This window comes from Onychostoma macrolepis, chromosome 22 (genome assembly GCF_012432095.1).
Source record: "Onychostoma macrolepis isolate SWU-2019 chromosome 22, ASM1243209v1, whole genome shotgun sequence".
NCBI lineage: Eukaryota > Metazoa > Chordata > Actinopteri > Cypriniformes > Cyprinidae > Onychostoma > Onychostoma macrolepis.
In genome coordinates, this window is record NC_081176.1 from 8867105 (window position 1) to 8890753 (window position 23649).

A 23649-nucleotide genomic window follows, 5' to 3' on the forward strand; every position below is an offset into this window, starting at 1 on the left:
ACCGCTTTTGGAAGTGAAAAAGAATGTAAAATGAAAACCCGTAAATTGACATTCCCAGAATTCCCTGCATTACATTTCAAATTTTGTTTGAATTTGATGTTTTTTCTTTGAAATAACTAGGTTTCTTCTTAGTTTTTTGCTTATCAGTTATGTTTATTAGGGTTGTATGTTACATCTAATGTTGTTAAATTAATGTTTATTGCATATTTCAGTTTAATGAGTCATGATGGTGTTTAGTGTTTGTGTGAATGACGCTGTGCACCTTCTATATATGTTATTATTTTAAAGCTGCTTGTGATGGGCTTTGGTGCATCATGTGACTTTCTCATCACCTTCTGCATTTGGTGGTTATCAGTGCATTTCAAAAGGTACAAAACAGATTTCAGTCCTTCAATATGTTGGTATATTAACATTATATCAGTTAATGAAATTATGGTATTTAAGTGTAAATTTAAGTTAAAACAGTAAAACCTAAAATGTTGCTACCGTATATTTTACGGTAGAATTTTTTTTTACAGTGTACAGGCTATTTAAACTGAACAGTGCACTGTAAAAAAATAATGTAAACGTACTAAAGGAACATCAAATTAAGATTGAGATGTTTGAGAGGTAACTTGTCTTTTTCTTACCATGCATAAAATAATTTCAGATGCAACTGAATAATATGAATACGATTTAATGCGCTTTTGAACTGGGAAACGGTGCTTTAACTTGATGAACACGGACGCTGCCTATAGGCTAATTCTGTCATGTGACACCACATTTATTTGCGTTAAAGCCCCTTTTCTTGACAAAAAGTGTTTCCAAACAAATTTTTGCGACATTTGAAGTATCGATATGGAATTTATGCGCTAGAGTTAAACGGAAAAAGATTGTCGACACATGAGAAATTTAATCGATAATTGGCATTTCCATCGGCTATAATCGTAAAGCGCTAAATAGTTTTTCGCAAAATAATCCTTGGATGGAAACCTGGTACTGCTGCACTCGCGTCTCACACAAGAGAGACACATGACTAGAAAGCCATGCAAAATTAATGTATGTTCAACTTTTAAAAAACACAGAGACTTCATGGCGGTTTTTCTGCATCCCACTTCATTTCATGGTTTTAAATGAAAAAAAAATAAAAATCTCTTTTTGTGATTGGTTTTCGGTCCTTAGTATTAAACTAAACATACATACATGATGCTTTTTGTTTCAATTTATTTAAGCAACATAATTAATTATATATCGTTTTAAACATTATTTTAAACATTATGTACTTAAAGATAGCCATTTTTTTTTTCCTTTGAAGAAACGTACATTAGTACAGCAATATTTTGCTCGATGCGCCTCTTGTGGCCTCAGGACAGAAGCCAAAAACTCCCTCCTCCCCCCCAACAGAAATGATGCCTTTTAAATTCGAATATAGATAATATTTTAGTACAAAAATTCGAATTTAGTTTTTCAGCCAATTTGACAGCCCTACCTAACGGTCAATAATAAATTATAAACACAAAACATTTACGTGCAGTTAACATTCTTTTATATATTTTTTTAGACATCGATCTCACCAATATATGTTTTTATTAAGCATTGAAATGTGTGTAAAAACATTTTGACAATGACAAGATATGCATGTCGAATTAAAAAATCGAGTGATTATAACATGAAAAAATACCTTTAAAAGTCATTTTTGTAAAAAATTTTTGGTTACACATGTCTGGAATCATATTAGTGTACTATTCTTATTTCTCAATAACTTTGAAGAATAGTTTAAGAGTACTTAGGAATTTACATATAAACTTGAAAAACATTGGTATTTTCAAAAAGCAAAGGTTTACTACAGTGCTGCATAAAAACCCTTATGAACATTGACCATGGTTTTACTACAGATTAAACCAAAAAACCTAATTACGATAACTGAACCATGGCAAATTAATTAATCAATTACAAATTAACCATGGTTTTGCAACACTAAACATAGTTTAACCATGGTATTTGTAGTAAAACTGTGGTTACACAAATGGTAATCCATACGCCAAAAAAATAATACATGGTTACTACACTTTTAGTTAATAAAACCATGGTTCGTTTTTTGTAAGGAAAATTTACAAATGAAGTGCAGGATTTTACTCCTTTATTAATTCTCTTAATTTCATGTACAATCAGCAACACACTATACATTAAAAACAAAGGTGTTAATAAAATAATAATATTCTATGTACGTCCCATCTTCATTTGCTACATACATCAAAAATAACTAGTCGTTTTAAGCAAAATTAAGAACGTTTAAAAAAAAAAACAGCCATTTCTACAGGTTCCTGAAATACACATGCAGCACAAAAAAACGTTTGTAAGAAAAAGTATAGAATGATGTAACTTATATCCTAAAGCAAAATAGTTAACAGTAAAATGTAGATATTGTTCTTTGGGTAACTATTACAGTTGAAACTGTTGGTCCTGAAGATGAACTTTATTCACTGTGACTGTAGATGATGTTCCTCTGTTTGGACGGATTTATACAGAAGAGATTTTATTTCTAGATGCATTACTGTGTCACGTTTGGTCAGACCTTAAAGTGCTGGATTTGAAGATGATCTACTTACTGTGACAGTTTTTTGCATGCCTGTGTTGAGAAGATGATCGACTGAAACTCTTCCCGCATGCAGTGCAGTGATACGGTTTCTCTCCAGTGTGAACCCTCTCATGTGTTTTCAGATGTCCTGACTGACTGTATCTCTTGTCGCAGTGTGAACACTTGTAAGGTTTCTCTCCAGTGTGGATCCTCTGGTGTCGTTTCAAATTTTCAGCTGTAATAAAAGTCTTCTCACACTCAAAGCACATATGATCTCTCACACCAGTGTGTATCTTCTGATGAGCTTTAAAACATCGCAGATGTGAAAAACTCTTTCCACACAAAGAACATGAATGCGGTTTCTCATCTGAATGAACTTTCAGGTGATTATTCAAGACTTCAGCCCACAAAAATGTTTTTCCACATTGATCACATTCATACACTTTCTCTCCAGTGTGGATGTTCATGTGTTTCTTAAAGTTTGATGATCGTGTGAAACTCTTCTCGCACTGATCACATGTGTAAGGTTTCTCTCCAGTGTGAACTCTCATGTGAATATCAAGTTTCTGTTTGCTTGTCAAACTTTTTCCACACTGAGAGCAAGTGAAAGATTTCTTGTATCTTCTTTTCTTTAAATCTTTCCATTTGGTTTGAAAGCGACTCCAAGGTTTTTCTCCAGTTTTGACATGATGTTTCTCCTCCTCTTCATTCAGTTCTTCATTCTCCTTGTTTTCTTCAATCAACTCTGAAATTAAAGTTAAATGTTTAATTTTCAGTAAATCATAGAGAAATGTGAAAAGACATAAAAGTAAAATCTGATGTAACAGTGGAAAATAGAAAATGGCTACACAACTTCATAAAAATGTGTCAAAATGATCATAAATTATATGTGCCTGAAACTTTCCTGGAGTGAGGGACATTGTTCTTCCAATAATTACTTATTTATTATTAAACATTTTTAAACATTACAGACACAAATCCTATGTTTCTCTAGTGAAAACTAGTAAGCATATTAAATCAGCTCCACGTTTATACTAGAAAGTGTCCTTATTATTTGCTGCTTCAACTATATTATTGCACAGATCTATATATTATTCCTATCACAACAAATCAAAATCTGACAAACTACTTACTTCCCTTAATGTTCTCCAGCCTCATTGATGAAGGATCAAGAATAAACACCAACCTGTTTGTTCTTCAGTGTGTTTCATTCTGCAGGGTTCTGGATCTCTCATGTTCTCTCTGTCCTTCAATAAACTCTGTCTCTGCAGATTTCACTTCTTCCTGATGCTCTGATGCTCGTCTTCACTTGTAGACTGATGGGAATATTCCAGCATTTATTGCTGAACTGCAGTGGGAGGAGCTTCACTGAAGGTGTGATTGTTGTGGGAGGAGCTGATCTGTCAAAATCAATAATAAATGAGTTACATAATTTGCTTTATTTTATTACTTTAATTCACACATTTTAAGCATTTGTGTTCCATCTATATATCCAGTACATGTTTTATACTTGATTTAAAACAAAAATTATTTTGTTGAACCAATTTAACAGACTGAAATTACTGTGTTAGATGGTATTTAGCAAAAACAAGTAATTGCGTGGAAAAGTTTTGCTTAATTTAAGTCAGATTTGTAAACAAATCATCTAGGCTATGTTCAGACATAATACGTGGTCGAGGGACCATTATTTTTTGGAGTGCACAATTTCATATACAGTTATAATGTACACCATAAGGATTGAGCAAAAAAGACTGATCTCAGAACTGGCTTTATAGCACAGTTATTGTTCATTGAATCAAGTTATCAATGAAGCCACCAGCACTTAAGCATGAGCACAGCGGTATCCTCAACTAACAACTCTAACGTCATTCTCTTTACTTTAAAAAAAAAACTTAAAATTACAATTATTTTAAATTCCCTCTTAATGTGATAACATTGCTCAATTAGTTGTCAACAAAAAATAATGTACAGTAGTCCCAACAAAAAAATGATGTTCACTTAAATTTGACAAATTTAAATAGACTGAACATAATAGAAGTGAGTTATGCAGAAAAAATATCAAGAATTTTGTTGTGATTATTTTAACCAAGTTTTTTGTTTGTTTGTTTTTGAGTGCAGGGCAAACCATATTCCTATTTTTGTCTCTTTTTAAAAGAATTTTATCCACATATTTCATCCCAACATTTATTTGATCCCTAATTATTATCCCTAATTATATATACAGATCATCTCACTTTAAATATAAGTATTTGTGGGTAGAAACTGATTATTTGCATAAGGATATTTGCTGAAAGACTATAAAACTGCTCTATTAAAACATAATATTATTGTCTCATAAAATGATACAGAATTTATTTCTCTGAAGTAGGGCTGAACGATTAATTGCTTTTGCGATAATATCGCGATATGAATAAACGCGATTTTTCAACCGCAGAGGCTGCTATTACACTCTGTCACGTGACACGCGAGAGTAAAGAGGTGTGTTCAACTTGAAGATCAATCGGTGAATGACATCAAAGTACGGCGAGAGAAAACAATATATTAATATTAAGACCATTTCACATGGGACGCGGCAGTCGCGAATGTCCAGTTCATTTTCAATGGGAGACATGCGGAAAGCGGCAAACCGCGGGCGGTTTCGCTGTCGGCGCGGAGGTGGAGCGCAAGCGGTGCTGGTGCACTATAAATCATGCCGCCACGAGCACAGCGCTTCGCGGCAGGCGCCGCCGAAGATAAAAATATTTTATCTTTTTGTAAGAGGCAGCAGCAGCCGTGTCGGCTTTAACCAGTTACTGAACAGAATATTAACACCCAATCATAGAACATTTCACTGAGCTCATGTGTTGAAAACATGATGATATATATATTCTTATTTATTTATTTAAAGTCTGTCTAAAGTTAACAGACAGTGTTTAAAAAGTGCAATCCACATGTTTACATATGTTCATTACAGTGACTTTGAATTAATTACCTAAATACTGAGTGTGGCAAAGCAATCTGTTTTTGTATTTCTGCAATCTACTTTGCAATCTACTAGTTTGTGTGATTTTGTTACCGACTTTCATAATAATGTTTACACCAGGCTTATTTGTCAGTGCTTTATGTTGTCATAAATATTACATGCTTACAAGGCTGGAAGTTCAACAAATCAGTCAATATGCTGTGATTGTAGTTGTTAAATAATGTCATTCATATCAATTCATGCATCACCTAATTTCATCGTAACATACCCTGATAGCACACATACATCAAAGAGACGTCTATTTGACATCTGCATTTACATCTGCAAGACGTATTTTTTAGGGTGTTTGCTCATCTGCAATACGTCTATAGGACGTCTCCTTTTAGATGTCAAATAGACGTCTATTAGATGTCTTTAAGATGTTTATGATTTAGAATGTATGTAAAACTGACATCTTATAGATGTCTGTCAGATGTTTGTAGACAGCAGATGCTTTCCAGATCAACAGATCTTTAACAGACATCTTGCAGACGTACGTGTGCTATCTGGGTATAAGCCTGGCCTACAGAAAAGAACATTTATGTTTAATCTATCTAATATTGTGTTGGTCATATACTATACAATGATTTAAAGAGCTTTAAAAAATAATTGCATATTAAATCGCAATCGCAATATTGGTTAAAAAAAAAGAAAAATTAGATTATTTTCCAAAATCGTTCTGCCCTACTATAAAGGCAGACACTAATAACATCACTTACATCAACCAAAATTGTTGCATATTGAGGCAAAAACAGTTTTTTCATGCACCTGTCAAGTTTGAGATTTTGGGCTTTTTTCTTAGTGTTTTTTTCAGACTAGTGGAAATGAAACATCCAGAAGATACGGTTAAGTGTTTCTTATATAGCACTTTATCTATTTGTGTCAAAAGATTTCAATTAATACATATTTTTAAAGGCCATTTTCTCAAAATGAGTTTTTTTTTCTCCTACACTGAGCCATAAATCTCCACTTCAGTAGCACTTACACACACCAAACTTTACATTTTTATGCCTTTCTATATCCTAAAGATTTTTTCAGAGGGATTTGTTCATATATAAATTGCTTGATTATATACAACATTTTATTCCCCCCAAAATTGTGAAAATATAGTGTTTTCTGTCTGTTATATGCATTTTCTGAATTTGTGACAAAAATGAGATACCCAAAATTCCCTCTGTTAAAAATTTTGACTCTAATATGCCATAAAAGTTAAACAAAAATAAAAAATAATACGTCATCCAGGGTTTAGATTTTTGTACTAGAAATGTATGCAAATTAGCGCATGTTTCAATAAATAATGACTAATTTGCATATTTAAACCTAACATTTTAGAAAACTTGTAATACATTTTTTTTTTATTTTTGCAATTATCAATGTAATCAATCAGCTGGGTAAGTAAGGTGATAATTATTAGGCTTTTTTGTACCCTATTCACCTGCAGTGTCTCGCCTTAATCTAAATATAGTTAGAATGGTTAATAACTGCATTCATAGCAATAAAATAACTAGAACACACCTTTTTGGTATGTCCAGAAACTGACAAATGATAAAATCTTTTAAAATAAAGAGCATTCAGTACCAGCAACATAATCACTCCAAACATCTAAACAATCATACAAACGAACATATAAAACACAAACTCGCTCAAATCATAACATTTTCCCTCACATTTTCATCGCCTGCTGTGATAAATGGTTTAGTCCGTTAACGCAGAAACAAAACAATTCAGAACTTACCTCTTTGAATGTTGCTTAAACGGTTAAGAGTGTTTTACAATCATATAAACACGTGAAGCACCGCGAGCTGCTCACCTCACGAGACTCGACGCTGTCTGAGCGCGCGAGTGATGACGTCATGAGATTAACGGTAGATCTTCAAAAACGCGCCAAATACTAATTAAAATGACAAAACATCTATAAAACAACACATCACAGAAAAATAAGGGTGAAACAGTTACTGATGTCGACAGCAGATCAGTCTCAGTCAGGTGTGGGGTGAAATAGTTTATTAGGCACTTAAAAGCTTTATTCAGAAATTTAAAACAGAAAGACCAAAATCCAAACATTTCATGGTGCTAAAATTCTATTTTAAAAATCCTGATGGAACTACAGTCATCAGACAATAAAACTTGTTGATGAAATGTATAAACTAAAGATAATGTATTAATTAAAATGTTAACATTTACTCAATGATTACTCAAAGCAAATACAAAAAAAAAAAATAGCCAAGTAAAAGTGAAAACTAACTTGATTGGTCTCTCCTTACTGACTTACAAGAAGAGATAGAGATGAGGTTTTTTTAAGAGTAGGCTATATTCTTACGATCCTCGTTATCGGCCTGGTACTTTAATGGTATTCTTATCCATTCTTTTTTTTTACATTTATTTATATAGCTTTGATACTTCATGAAACAACTAATACTAAACTAACCAATGTAAGTAAAAAGTCCGCAAACAATCACTGAAGATAGTAATACAATAAGAACAGAAACAAACAAAATAACAACAACAACAATAAAAAAACAAGTTAAGTAGGCCTAAGCAATGCTTTTAGACAAAGTTTTCCAGTAAGGTCTAACAGCAGTATTCAGGTAAATAATAACCTACAAAAGAAACTGAATGCACGAATCAAATGTAAAATCAGCTTCAGTCTCGCTGGCGTCACATGGAAATATCTCTGATTTTATGGCCCTAAATGTGGACTCGGGGCGTCCTGTGTAATTCAGCTTCTTGGTCAGTTTCAGTTCTGGTCACATTATCACTGTTTGATTCACTCTGAGATCCTACAATGTCATGTTTGGACTTTTAGAGAAGAACAAAAGCTCCGTGAAGGAAAGGTATGGAATGCAGCACAATAATCACTTTACATCAAATATCTTCTTTTCATTATCATTGGAAGCCAAACTCAAAATCGCAAATTAAATTAGATTAATCGCACAGACCTAAAACACGAGAGAGATCTCTCTTCTGGACTTCAAATAGCAAAACCGCGTATCCAAACAAACTCTACCGGGTTCTGGTACCATCCCTACTTACAAGAGAAGCAGAGGAGGATCGTTCAGTACATCATAATGAAAGAAAAACTACTTGATTTAAAAGCAACTATGAAGAACAAAATTAAAAATAAACGTCAGTTCAAAAGTATTACAGCCTCTTCATCAGCTTCCTGAACAAGAAAGTTTTACACACTCACTACTTCCCTTCATATAAAGAGTAAACAAACTACAAGTGATGAATGAAACTCATAAAAAGAAAACCCACAATGATATAATTAATATCATAAAGCAAAATGATATACAGGAATAAAACTTTTAGATACTGTTCTTTGGGGAGGAACTCCATCTTTGAGTTGATCTGAATCTGACAGGTTTCTCTCCAGTGTGGATCCTCTGGTGCCGCTTCAAATCTTCAACTGTAATATAAGTCTGCTCACACTCAAAGCACATATGATCTCTCACACCAGTGTGTATCTGCTGATGTAGTTTTAAACTCTGCAGATGTGAAATCTATTTCCACATAAAGAACACGAATGTGACATGATCTTAAAGTGGCTACAGTCACTCACCTGCTCAAGAAGCCTTCACTGGAATCTTCAGTTCTAAACATTTTTAGGCCAATTTCTGTCTTAGCTTTAATTTCTAAGGTTTTTGAGAAAACTGTGCTGGATCAACTTCAACATTTTCTGACAAGTAATTGTATTTATGAGGTTTTTCAATCTGGTTTTAAGTCGGCTCACAGCACTGAGTCTGCCCTCTTGAGAGTGTTAAATGATATCTATCTCTCCACTGATTCCGGAGACTCTGTGGTTCTTATTCTTTTAGATTTATCGGCCGCTTTTGATACCGTAGACCACTCCACACTATTATCTAGACTAGAGTCTTGGGTGGGTCTATACCGTTCTTAACTGGTTTCAGTCATACATGTCTAACAGAAAGTCTTTAGTGAAGCTGGGTAATTTTACCACTTCCCCAGCACCTCTGATCTGTGGCCTTCCGCAAGGCTGTATCTTAGCTCCTTCTCTATTTTCTCTCTACATGCTACCTCTGGGCTCTATTCTAAGGAAACATGGTGTCTCTTTTCATTTCTATGCAGACGATACTCAAATCTATCTACCAGTCAAAAGAAACAATTCCGCAGCGATTACTTCTCTTCGGCAATGCTTAGAGGAGGTTAAATCATGGCTCGCCCAAAATTTCCTCTTCCTAAAGGAAAACAAGCCCGAGGTAATTGTTTTTGGTCCTAATGAAAATTCTCAGTATTTTGGACAGTTTATCCATTTTTAGATAATCACAGGTGCGCTAGGTGTTCTTGTCAACCAGCGTTTAAAATTTGATAAACATATCTCCTCCGTTATCGGATCCAGTTTTTATCAGCTTTGTCTACTGTCTAAAATCAGAGACTTTCTCACTCCCAAAACTCTAGAAATGGCTGTTCATGCGTTTGTTACATCTTGGCTAGATTACTGCAATTCCTTATATCAACCTCTCTGAACTCCTTCGTTTATACACTCTGTCTAGAAGCCTAAGACTAGGCTTTGTATTTCCACATATTAGACTTAATCGTAGAGGGGAGCGAGTGTTTGTGATGGCAGGGCCACGACTCTGGAATACCCTGCCTTTAGAGATTAGAACGGCCCCTTAGCTGTCTGTTAGCAGTCCCTGCTAAAAACCTATTTGTTTTCCTTACTGTATTTATTACTGTTATACTGTAATTTTTAAACGGGTTGTTCTTATTTTTATCTGGTTTGCTTTCTGTGTATGTTTTTATAATTTTGCTCTTCTGTAAAGCACTTTGGTCAGCCTAGTGGCTGTTGTAAATGTGCTATACAAGTAAAACGAACTTGAACTTGAATGTGGTTTTTACTTTGTATGAACTTTCAGGTGATTCTTCAGAGGCTGAAGCCCGCAAGAATGTTAGTTGAAACTGCTGGTCTTGAAGATAAACTTTATTAACTGGGACTTTAGATGATGTTTTTTGTCAGGTCAGATCTATACAGAAGACATTTTATTTCTTGTTTATTATTGTTGTGTCACGTTTGGTGAGGACAGCATCAGACCTGAAAATGCTGGATCTGAAGATGATATACTTACTGTAAATCTTTTTTTATGCATGAGTAGAGAAGATGAACGACTGAAACTCTTCCCGCATGCAGTGCATAGACAGCAAGGTAACTGAAATGTTCAAGGCCCAGAAACGCAGTAAGGACATCGATAAAAAGGTCCATGTGTCATCAGTGGTTCAACTCAAGTGATACGGTTTCTCTCCAGTGTGGATCCTCTCATGTCTTTTCAGATGTCCTGAACAAGTGAATCTCTTGTCGCAGTGTGAACACTTGTAAGGTTTCTCTCCAGTGTGGATCCTCTGGTGCAGTTTCAAATGATCAGATCTAATAAAAGTCTTCTCACACTCAAAGCACATATGATCTCTCACACCAGTGTGTATCTTCTGATGTACTTTTAAACTTTGCAGCAGTGAAAAACTCTTTCCACACAAAGAACATGAATGTGGTTTCCCATTTGCATGAACTTTCAGGTGCCTGCTCAGGACTGAAGCCCACAAAAATGTTTTTCCACATTGATCACATTCATGCAGTTTCTCTCCAGTGTGGATGTTCATGTGGTCCTTAAGGTTTGATGATTGTGTGAAACTCTTCCCGCACTGATCACATGTGAATGGTTTCTCTCCAGTGTGGATCCTCATGTGAATCTCAAGACTCTGTTTGCTTATCAAACTCTTTCCACACTGAGTGCAGGTGAAAGATTTCTCGTCTCTTCTATTCTTTATATCTTTCTGTTTGGTTTGAGAGCGACTCCAAGGTTTTTCTCCAGTTTTGACATGATGTTTCTCCTCCTCTTCATTCAGTTCTTCATTCTCCTTGTTTTCTTCAATCAACTCTGAAATTAAAGTTAAATGTTTAATTTTCAGTAAATCAGAGAGAAACGTGAAAAGACATAAAACTGAACCCTGATGTAACAGTGGAAAGTAGAAAATTGCTACACAATTTTTTTTCTTTATCATTTTGATGCATTTTTATAAATGATGTCTCTGAAACTGTCCTGAAGTGAGGTACATTGTTACTCCAATTGTTACTTAATAATAATTAAACAATTTTAAACATTACAGACACAAATCCCATGTTTATATAGTGATAAATATTAAATATATTAAATCAGCTCCAGAGGTTTTATAGAGAGAGCCCTTATTATTTGCTGCTTCAACTAAATTTTTGCACAGATCTATATATTTTCCTTTCACAACACAGCAAAGTCTGACAAACTGCTTGAAGCTTTATAACATTATTGTTCTTCAGCCTCACTGATGAAGGATCAAGAATAAACACCAACCTGTTTGTTCTTCAGTGTGTTTCATTCTGCAGGGTTCTGGATCTCTCATGTTCTCTCTGTCCTTCAATAAACTCTGTCTCTGCAGATTTCACTTCTTCCTGATGCTCTGATGCTCGTCTTCACTTGTAGACTGATGGGAATATTCCAGCATTTATTGCTGAACTGCAGTGGGAGGAGCTTCACTGAAGGTGTGATTGTTTTGGGAGGAGCTTCACTGAAGGTGTGATTGTTGTGGGAGGAGCTAATGTCAAAATCAATAATAAATCAGTTACTTATTTTTTACAATTCACACACTTTAAACATTTATGTTTACCTTTAATCTATATATCCAGTACTGTAAGTTGTCAATGAATTGTACAATGTTTTATACTTAATTTAAAACAAATTGGCATATTATCTAACACAGGAATTTCAATATGTTAATTTGGTTCAGCAAAACATTATTTGTTTATTTGAACTTGTTTTAGTCTTGTATGGACCTGAACTAATTGAAAAAAAAAGTTTTCCTTAATTTAATTAAGTTAAATTAGCTATTTTTGAATGCATGTTATTGACAATTTCATTTACATTTGTAATGTACTCCACAACGACTGAGCAAAGAAGACTGTTCTCAGAAATGGCTTTATAGCACAGTTATTGCTCACTGAATCAACAAGTTATCATTGAAGCTGCATGAGCACAGCGGTGACCTCAAAACATCTTTAAATCTCAAATATAACTCACCATTATGTCTAACAACTCTTAACATGTCATTCTCTTTCCATAAAAACACATAAAATGACAATTATTTTCAACATGTTTCTCTCTTAATGCGATCGCATGCAAAGCATGCTGGGAACTACACATCCACTGCTCAGTTAGTTGTGTCAACAAAAATTATGGATGTACAGTAGTCCCAACACAAAATGATTATGTTCACTTAAATTTTACAAATTTAAATGGACTGAACATAATAGAAATTTGTTATGTAGAAAAACAAATCAAGAATTTTGTTGTTTCTGCTTATTTTCACCAAGTGTTTTTTTTTTTGTTTGTTTGTTTTTGCGTGCAGGGCAAACCATATTCCTATTTTTGTCTGTTTTTATTAGAATTTTATCCACATATTTCATCCCTAATTAACAAGCAAGGAAATATATGAAAAAATAAAGATACACAGAACATTTGATAATTGAATAAATAAAAACGAAACCAAATATAAACAATGTAAAGAAGAATAAAAACTAAAGATTAAACATAGAAAAACAAATAAACCACTAATTTGAGTGTTTTGTGTTTTATATGAAACATGGTTTATCTCAGATTAATGAATAAATGCTGTTGTGATAGTTATATCTTGTAATGTCACAATAGCTGATCGTGTCGTTTGCTTAAGTCTGTTAACACCAATAAAATGAGCTTAATGTGGCAATTAACAGATCAGAAGTCATCAGCATAATGAATGAGGTGAAAACAGGATCTATTGACATGAAATAAAGAGGATTTTCAGCAGCTGATAATATTGATGAGCCTCAGACTATAAACACTCATTAAACAAGCCATTCAGGATCAGCAGCAGATCATCTAGCTTTTCATAGTTAAGTATGTGGATAGTGATGATTTGCATAACAATATTTGCTGAAAGACTATAAAACTGCTCTATTATTATTATTATTATTTTATGTGCACAGTACATTCTGCGTCGATGACGTCAAATGGTTGCACTCAATGGCGCTTTTTACAGCAACACGACTCAGAAAATAAAATACTAATATGATACCACATTGTGTGGCTTTTAGTTGTAATTTTCAGTGCAACAAGAGAAGCGATATATAAGACTTCACTACTTCCCTAGCGATAAGAGGAGAAAAGAATGGGAAGATGCCTGCGGACGAATAAAACTTCCTAAAGACCCGCTTCTTTGTTCTCTCCACTTTAGCCCTGATGCCTTTGAGTGTTTTAGTAGCCCACAGCTACTGAAAGAGCATACAAACGGCTGAGACAAGAAACGCTAGATGTCATCTGTTAAGATGTAAACATGCCGACGCGCGGCCGCTAGAGGAGTTTCTCAGCGCGGATTTCCCTCGAGATCCGGGGCGTTTACCAGGGTAGGTCTGGAACCTACCCTGGAGACCGGCCCGCCTAGGGTGACCCTACCAGGAGCAAGCTCCCGACGGTATCGCTCTCCAGGGTCGCTGGAACACGCAAGCCCCCTCGCCACGTCAAGGCCAGACCCGAGAGAGGGAACAGTACATACATAAATAAATTCTGGTCAGAAGTGATATGTAAACTTGAAATGATTCTAGATTTTAATATTTCTAAGTCCCCTTCGGTGTTCCTGTTAGGAGATCTTTCTCCCATCAATGCCTCAAAAGAAACAAAAACATTTTTTACCTCATCTATAATAGCTAAAAAAGTAACACTATTAAACTGGAAGGACAGAACAAAAATATCTATTACCCAATGGTTCAATATATTAATAGATACATTAACACTTGAAAAAATGACTGCCTCACTTAGGAACAAAATGAGCACTTTTGGAAAAACATGGAGCCCTTTTTTAAAGTTCATGGACAAATGAAATCGAAACATGATTGAATGCATATAATCAAGGTGTGGATAAATTAATAAATTAGATGTTTGGTGACCAGTGTTTAAGAATTTAAACACTTTTATTTTCTCTCTCTTCTGGTTGCACTCTGCAGTGCCTGTATAGCTGTATATGAGTATCTCATGGTCATATAAGTACGTTTGCTTATGTGCATGTTTTGACTTGTATGTATTGTCTCTCTCTCTCTTCTGGTGTGTGAATAGCAAAGATGCAACATAGACTAGCTATATAATACTATATAGAGATGGTTAGCGAGACACAATTCACAAGATACCATTTATAAATGGTCATTTTATTAAATACATTTTTTTTTTTTGGTTTGTTTTTAATTTCAAACAGATTATACCATGTTCTGGTACCCATCCCTACTTACAAGACAAGCAAAGGAGGACCAGTTGCAATGCTACAGTATATTGATGGGTCTTCTAAATACATCATAAATGGAAGAATATCTGCTTGATTTAAAAACAATAAAAACGGGATAAAAAAATTAATGTCAGTTCAATTTTTTTTTTTACTTTTTCAGCTTCCAGAACAAGAACATTTTGCACATGTAAACAAAAAAAACACTACTTTCCTTTGTAAGAATTACAGAACCTCAGACACTTTGAACTTCCGAGATGGACAACACCAACACGGTGTATTAACATACAGACATCTGTCTCCACATCCCACTGAGAGAAAATGCGGGAAAACGCCTCTCTCACATATGCATCAGTTCCTTTTCCTTCCTTCCCTTCACTCAGCTCACTCAGAATGGTCAATTGTAGAATATAATGTTCTACATGAATGCAAGTGGTATTTACAGTCATGTCTGGTATCATTTTAACAACCTGATCTCACAGAATTCCGTGTAATGTTCACGGACTTAATTAACCCCGAATCTGTGGTGGCATCACGGAATCGCCGAAAATTCCGTGATGGGCTCACAGAAGGCATCAGCCGTGGTCCATGCACAGATTCACTGGTTCAACGTAAAAAGAGTGACTCTGATGCAGTTATACTTTCACTGGAGTACCTGACCCCACCCCTAAGCTTCTGAACAATAATGACAATAAATGTCCCAGTATCGCGTCGGCATATTGATGCTAAGGGTTTCCGTGCGTGGAGCACGTCTGATGCCTGTCACTGACTTACATTGGTATCACTTCTGTGAGCCCATCACGGATTTTTTTCTGTGAGCCCATCACGGAATTTTCGGCGATTCCGTGATGCCACCACAGATTCGGAGGTTAATTAAGTCCGTGAACGTTACACGGAATTCTGTGAGATCACGTTGCATTTTAATTGTCTTAGGGCATCTGGTACAATTGGTCTCATTCTTACAAGAAGTAAACTAAAAGGTAATACAGATCCTAACTGTGCGTTCACACCAGACGCGACTTGCGCTATTCGAGCGCAGTTGAACGCTTGAACATTTTGAGTTTACTCGCTTCATTCGCGCGTGAAATTCACTTCACAACAGACGCGAATTCGCGTCAAGGAGGGGCTTCTGCCAGGCGGCTCCAGTCTCATTACACTACAGTGGTCCAATCACAAATAACTATTTTTTACTATACTATTGTGAGTGTATTTGCAATAGGATATAATTAGAATGAATGTACAAATGTTTGCCGTAAGAAGCCTATTCTAGTCTTAACATAGAAATAACATTTTTATGTAACAAATGCTATAAATTATGATTTACTATGTACTATGTACACAAAGTAAGATCCTTTTTATTCCTGTTTCTATATAAGTACGAAGATGTATTGTACAGCTCCGGGTATCCGCAGGATGTCTATTTGCGTCTTTGCATTGACTTAACACTTAACATGTAAATCACTCAGGCTTAACGCTTCATTGGCGTCTGGTGTGAACGCACCTTAAAAGTTTAGAGATATTTTGCACATTGTCAGTTCCAAGTGTCTTTCATGCAAATGACCTTCTTTCCCAAAAGGTGATAACTCTACTTGATCAATGCAAATTCCAATTGTTAGTTCCTGTCTCCATCTCGGGGGACGTTGGTTTTGGTCTGAAGTACTTAAGGAAATGTTGCAAAAGGATCAGGGCCTTCTGTAGCCGGAATGAGCCCATAGGATGAAGTGTGTTCGCACACTTCATACTATGTATTTTTCTCAAGTCAGGTATGCATCTTACTCTTAGATTCATCTTTGAGAATTTGATGTTTTGATCTTTGAATTGGCTATGTAACTGACATAATACATATTTACCTGACTGAAAATAAATTGTTACATTTGATTTTATTCTGAAATTATTTTCTCAAGTAGATTAAGTGAAGGCGTATGTTACCGCAAATATGTGTCCAGGGTTACATACTAGATCTCAGATTAGATGGAGCACGGGGCACATCAGGTGAGTTTCTAGATTTCTGACTAACTGCTTGACTTCAGTTAAGTTGTTATGCAGCTGCACTAACTATGGGGGGCTAGATAAAATACTATTGAAGTACTAGCGTGGTTCAGGCACATTTCATAGTACTAGCTATAACCTCTGTTTATTGTCTCAGTTTTATTCAAGTTGTTATATAGTTAAAACAGGGGACTAGATCAAACACTATTGAAGTATTAGCATATTTCATAGTGCTAGACATAACCTCTGATTATTGTTTGAGCTTTAACTAAGTTGTTACATAGGTGACTGTAGGGGGCTAAACATAACCACTATTTAAAACATGACAAGCATGGGGCGGTCTATTAAATAGTTAGTCACAACCTCTGACTAATGATCAGACTGGAGGGTTTGTGACCGTGGGGTACATGTACATCGGCCGGCATGATACACCCTGAGCGACATAGATTCCTGAACAAGTAATAAAGTAAAGAGTTAGCTAGAATGACCAATTGTCAGAAGAATAATAATTAGAAACAGACGAACCAATTTGCATTTCAACCAGTCAGATTAGAATTTAACCTAAATTTAATAACTTTGCGCACTGAAAAATCCAAACACGCAAGAAACCTTCATCCACCATTGGATACCTTCTTTGGGCCAAGTGTGTGGACCTTACACCTTCATAAAAGTCTAAAGTAATCAAACTAAAGTGATGAATGAAACTCATAAAAAAACACAATGATATCATTAATATCATGAAGCAAAATGATATACAGGAACAAAACTTTTAGATATTGTTCTTTGGGGAGGAACTCCATCTCTGAGTTGATCTGAATCTCACAGTGTGAACACATGTAAGGTTTCTCTCCAGTGTGGATCCTCTGGTGCTGTTTAAATTCTTCAGCTGTAATAAAAGTCTTCTCGCACTCAAAAGCACATAATCTCTCACACCAGTGTGTATCTTCTGATGAACTTTTAAACTTCGCAAATGTGAAAAACTCTTTCCACATAAAGAACATGAATGTTGTTTCTCCTTCGTATGAACTTTCAGGTGACTCGTCAGGTTTGTAGCCGACAAAAATGTTTTTCCACATTGATCACATTCATACAGTTTCTCTCCAGTGTGGATGTTCATGTGGTTCTTAAGGTGTGATGATCATGTGAAACTCTTCCCGCACTGATCACATGTGTATGGTTTCTCTCCAGTGTGGATGTTCATGTGGTTCTTAAGGTGTGATGATCATGTGAATCTCTTCCCGCACTGATCACATGTGTATGGTTTCTCTCCAGTGTGGATCCTCATGTGAATCTTGAGACTCTGTTTGCTTGTCAAACTCTTTCCACACTGAGTGCAGGTGAACGGTTTCTCGTCTCTTCTTTTCTTTAAATCTTTCTGTTTGGTTTGAGAGCGACTCAAAGTTTTTTCTCCAGTTTTGACATGTTTCTCCTCTTCATTCAGTTTATCATTCTCCTCATTTTCTTCAATCAACTCTGATATTAAAGAAAAAAAAAAATTTAGTAAATTTGTTTAAAAAGAAATACAAAGAGAAATGTGAAAATAAAGGACCTGAAAGTGAACCCTGATGTATTATTATTATATGTATTATTGTAACTATTTACTATTACTATTTAATGTAATTATTAAACATTTTTAAAAAATAAAGGCACAATTTTGTGACATGTTTTTGTGAGAATAAATATGTTTGATCAACACACAATTATCTAACATAAATGAATTATGTTGAAAAATAAATAAAAATGTACCCAGTTTATAAAAGGTGCCTTCACTGTGCTGCTTCAGCTAAATGATTGCACAGCTTTTACACTTTTTCCTACTGCAACAACAAATCTAAAACTGCTTGAAGCTTTATAACATTATTGTTCTTCAGCCTCATTGATGAAGAATCAAGAATAAACACCAACCTGTTTGCTCTTCAGTGTGTTTCATTCTGCAGGGTTCTGGATCTCTCATGTTCTCTCTGTCCTTCAATAAACTCTGTCTCTGCAGATTTCACTTCTTCCTGATGCTCTGATGCTCGTCTTCACTTGTAGACTGATGGGAATATTCCAGCATTTATTGCTGAACTGCAGTGGGAGGAGCTTCACTGAAGGTGTGATTGTTGTGGGAGGAGCTTCACTGAAGGTGTGATTGTTGTGGGAGGAGCTTTATTGACATAGTATGTGTGTTCGACTTCATGCAGCGCCACACAGACCTATCGGCGCCGCTTGAGGTCGGGGGCGGAATTGAAAACGGAGACGTGAAGTCAGACACGTTCTGCTCCCGGTAGTGACAAAATGGTCTGTGCACTTCTGATTTAAGTATGTCTTTCTGCTTGTGGGTCTTTGCAGTTTTTTAAATCACTAATTTACCTTAATAATAGTGAAATAATTTATTAACGTCAACCAAAAGAAATAAGAGATGTAAAATATCGTTAATAATAATCATAATATTCTTTACATCTAATGCAATAACTAGGCTAATATTAATGAGTGAAACCTTTGTAACGTGCTACAGTAGCTAAATTTTTAAGTGTTTATTATCAAAGTTGTATTTTAGCACTTTAATTACAATTAAGGCCAACAGCTGGACAATAAAGGACTGATGGCCTGGGGCCAGTGTGAAAGATGCTCGTGAGAGTTGACGGATTTGCCACGAAAGTTGATCATTTGCACGTGTTTTAAGCCTTGCCGACTTAAACATTCAAGAGAGTTTGACGCATTCAAGGGCAAGAAGACACGAAAGGGAGGTCCATTCAGTGTGTTCTGTACACACACAGAGCCATGTCTCAGCGCGCGAGCCCCAAACTGCCTTTCTTTCTGCAACAACTTGCAACAACTGGCTTAGCCTATTGAGCTTAAAATCTCGTTTTAACATTTATCACGTCCGCAGTATTTTCTCATTTATGCATATTCTTTTTGTAAAAAACAAAATGTGCCCAAATATCTTGCTTTAAGAGGAGTTTATTATCTGGTAGAGATTGTCTGGAAACATCAGACACTTAAGTGCCTTGCTTCCAAAGTCATGCGCAACTTTAAAAAAAATATATATAATAGCCTATAACACGGCTCCTCAGATCTTTCCCTGGAGGGCCAATCTGCTGCAGAGTTTAGCTCCAACCCTGATCAAACTCACCTACCTGTGATTTTCTAATGATCTTGAAGACTCTAGGTGTGTTCGACTCAGCTCAAGTATTTGTGACTGTGGGGAGTGATTATTTGCGTAAGAATATTTGCTGAAATACTAGCTTCTCTATTAAAGCATAATATGATCGTCTCTTGAAACGATACAGAATATATCAGTAATTTAAAGACAGACGCAAATGACATCAGTTACATCAACCAAAATTTTTGCATACAGTCTTTTTGGTATGTCCAGAGACTGACAAATGATAAAACCTTTAAAAATAAAGAGCATTTGGTACCAGCAACATAATCACTCCAAACATCTAAACCAGAGCCGGTGTTTCCGGATGGCAGAGTCGGAAACAGTCAGGTGCTGTGAAAAATTATCCAATCTTGAGTCTATTATAATTCGTTTTTTATTGTTTTAAATCAGAGGGTTTTAAAAATAGTTAACCAATGATAAGCATTAAAAAGAACTTGTCAGTAAAACTTCGTAACGCCATTGGATCATCAAGCTCTCAGCGAGACCTCGTAACTTCACCCCGCCTCCATTCAGAATGACTCACCGCGCACAGCCTGGAGACAGATCTACGCTTTTTCGCAATGCAAGGGTAAATCAATAATTGATGTTTGAATAGTACAGCGTTTTCTTTACTCAAACACTATGTCTGTAAAGGCTAATGTTAAGAGCAAGTGTCTGATACAATACCAACGCTAACGACGCAGTGTTGTTTAATTATTGCATTTTTTTTCACTTCCAACAAACAGAATAACAAGTAAACAAACAAGTGAAGTAAACAATGTTTTTTAGACAAAGTTTTTCAGTAAAGTCTAACAGCAGTGTTCAGGTAAACAAAAGAAACTGAATGAATGAATGAATGAATGAATGAATGAATGAATCAAATGTAAAATCAGCTTCAGAATTGCTGGCATCACATGAAAATATCTCTGATTTTAAGGTCCTAAATGTGGACTTCTAGTAAAAATAAACGTCAGTTCAAAAGTGTTACAGCCTCTTCTTCAGCTTCCTGAACAAGAACGTTTTGCACATAAACAAAAACAAAAAAACACTACTTCATATAAAGAGTAAACAAACTACAAGTGATGAATGAACTTTCAGGTGACTCTTCAGGCCTGAAGCCCTAAAAAATGTTAGTTGAAACTGCTGGTCTTGAAGATGAACTTTATTCACTGTGACTTTAGATGATGTTTCTTTGTTAGGACAGATTTATACAGAAGAGATTTTATTTCTTGATACATTATTGTGTCATGTTTGATGAGGACGCGACGTCAGACCTGAAAGTGTTGGATCTGAAGAGGATCTACAGACTGTGAATCTTTTTTGTATGTCTGCTTAGATGAGATGAACGACCAAATCTCTTCCCGCATGCAGTGCAGTGATACGGTTTCTCTCCAGTGTGAATCCTCTCATGTGATTTCAGATGTTCTGACTGATGGAATCTCTTGACTGACAAATGATAAAACCTTTAAAAATAAAGAGTATTCGGTACCAGCAACATAATCACTCCAAACATCAAAATAATCATACGACACAAATCCACTCAGATCTTAACATTTTCCCTCACATTTTCATCACCTGCTGTGATAAATGTTTTAGTCAGTTAATGCAGAAACAAAACAACTCAGAAATTACCTCTCTTATAATGTTGCTTAAATAAACGGTTAAGTGTGTTTTAAGCCTGGCTTTAAACTACAGGAGTTTTAAAATCCTAACCGATTATGAAATCTGGTTTCTTAAACGGTTGAGTGTTTTACTATAGGCTTGTTTGAGATGCGCCTCGCCTGAAATGTCGCCTCACTCATATGCTGTGCTGCTGATAAACATGATATAATTTAAGTTCTGTTGCTTTTATATGAATATATATGATGAACAAGACACTCGGAGTGCTTGCTATTTAATTCCATACGAAAGGCGTATTCATCCTCCATTTTTATTTTAATTCAAAGATGTATTTTAGATTTCTATAGAAATCTGACAACAATCACATAATCCACACAGAGATCGCACTGTAATAGTATATGGGAATATTCACCCACAATTTAAATACATAATCGCATGAAATCAGATTAAAAAAAATTTTTTTTTAAAGAGAACGCAGCATCACGGTTGTCTGAACCAATGAGCATTAAGCTGTGTCGTCAGTCAGTTGTTTCCCATCATGCTTTTGATCAGAGCAGTCGGTGGAGAGAAACTGTGCGCGACTGCTCAATCCGACACAGCCGCCTCACCGTCGCGAGAGTTTTTTGGCACAGGTCAGCATGACATCAGAGCAAGGCGGACGTAACTCGGACACTAACCGGCATGCATCTCGCGGTGATCACCGGTGATTGGTTCTGCGCAGATTTTGCTCATCTCAAACAAGCCTAATAATAGGCTTGTTTGAGATGCGCCTCGCCTGGCCTGAAATGTAGGCGAGAGCAGGCGGCTGCAGTGAGGGGAGGAGTGAAATAAGTGCAGTTCAGATTTTGCTCATCTCAAACAAGCCTAGTATAAACACGTGAAGTACCGCGAACTGATCACCTCACGAGAAGCAGGCTGGTGAGAGCCCGCGCAAGTGATGACGTCATCACCGCGCTCGACCGTTAGATCATCAAAAAACCGCTAAATACTAATTAAAATGACAAAACATCTATAAAACAACACATCACAGGAAAAATAAGGGTGAAACAGTTACTGATGTAGACAGCAGATCAGAATTTGAGAAATTTAAAACAAAGTCCAACTTGCAAACATAATACTTCTTGGTGCTAAAATTATTTTTATATATAATCCTGATGGAAATACAGTCAGTAGACAATAAAACTTGTTGATGAAATGTATAAACTAAAGATAACATATTATTAAAAAGGTAGCATTTACTCAATGATTACTCAAATACAAAATACAAAAAAAAAAAAAAACTAACTGGAAAACTAACTAAACTAACTTGACTGGTCTCTCCGTACTGACTTACAAGAAGATGGATATGATATGATGGATATGAGTTTTTTTTTTTGTTTTATTAGTAGGCCTACTAGCGATCTTCCTTATCGAGCTGGTACCTTAATGGTATTCTTATCAGTTCTTTTTTTAACATTTATTTAGCTTTGATACTTCATGAAACAACTAATACTAAACTAACCAATGTAAGTAAAAAGTCCACAAACAATCGCTGACAATGGCGGTTTTTGGCATGGGCGAACCGGGCAGCGGCCCGGGGCGGCATTTTTTCATGACACGTGGGGGGCGGCACAAGCATTTAAAAAATTAAATAAAATCATCTGCGCCGCTAAGCAGTTTTCTATTATCTATCATATAACTGTGTGGGGAATTGTATGAAGGTAAAATGACGTCAAAAATATTTGCAATGCAAAATTAATTTACGCTTGCTATCTTATGTACACTTTCACAAATCTTACCCTGCGCATGCAAATCTTTTTGACGTCATTTTACCTTCATAGGAATTGGCAAATTGGCGCCCCTGCTTGCTGAGAAGGTGCCGTGCACAGAAGCTGTGTGAGAAGTGGAAAGGGGAGGGGGAGCCCTCAAGGAGGGCTTGTCCGCTCCATTAGTGGGACAAGTGGGCTAAAGTCAGTCACACCTTGACTTTCTTCCAAATAACGCACCTTTCATTCATAATATTAAAACACAGGCCTATAATTTGCACGTTTTAGTTTTTTCTGAATTGTGTGAAATGGCTGATAA

The 23649-nt window shown here is 35.7% G+C and overlaps 2 protein-coding genes across 2 annotated transcripts; both read right to left on the reverse strand.

The window, feature by feature from the left end:
* Positions 1-1676: 1676 nt before the first annotated feature.
* LOC131530316 (gastrula zinc finger protein XlCGF49.1-like) lies at positions 1677-7434 on the reverse strand. The gene is made up of 4 exons (XM_058760504.1): positions 7294-7434; positions 3744-3957; positions 2589-3302; positions 1677-2485 (listed from the first exon to the last, which is right to left on the reverse strand). The coding sequence occupies exons 2-4, from the start codon at positions 3790-3792 to the stop codon at positions 2460-2462; spliced, it is 789 nt and encodes a 262-aa protein (XP_058616487.1). The 5' UTR covers positions 3793-3957; positions 7294-7434; the 3' UTR covers positions 1677-2459.
* A 2710-nt stretch (positions 7435-10144) lies between these two features.
* On the reverse strand, positions 10145-12092 carry LOC131530318 (gastrula zinc finger protein XlCGF49.1-like). Its single transcript, XM_058760507.1, has 2 exons — positions 11900-12092; positions 10145-11449 (listed from the first exon to the last, which is right to left on the reverse strand). The coding sequence occupies exons 1-2, from the start codon at positions 11946-11948 to the stop codon at positions 10794-10796; spliced, it is 705 nt and encodes a 234-aa protein (XP_058616490.1). The 5' UTR covers positions 11949-12092; the 3' UTR covers positions 10145-10793.
* Between the last annotated feature and the right edge of the window lie 11557 nt (positions 12093-23649).

Bases quoted from the DNA above. Each gene is read 5' to 3' on its own strand.
- LOC131530316 (XM_058760504.1), bottom strand. From the start codon at position 3,792: ATGAGAGATCCAGAACCCTGCAGAATGAAACACACTGAAGAACAAACA. The intron at 3,303-3,743 runs GTTGGTGTTTAT...CTTTAATTTCAG, and splicing joins ACACACTGAAGAACAAACAG to AGTTGATTGAAGAAAACAAG. The intron at 2,486-2,588 runs GTAAGTAGATCA...CCGTCCAAACAG, and splicing joins GCATGCAAAAAACTGTCACA to AGGAACATCATCTACAGTCA.
- LOC131530318 (XM_058760507.1), bottom strand. From the start codon at position 11,948: ATGAGAGATCCAGAACCCTGCAGAATGAAACACACTGAAGAACAAACA. The intron at 11,450-11,899 runs GTTGGTGTTTAT...CTTTAATTTCAG, and splicing joins ACACACTGAAGAACAAACAG to AGTTGATTGAAGAAAACAAG.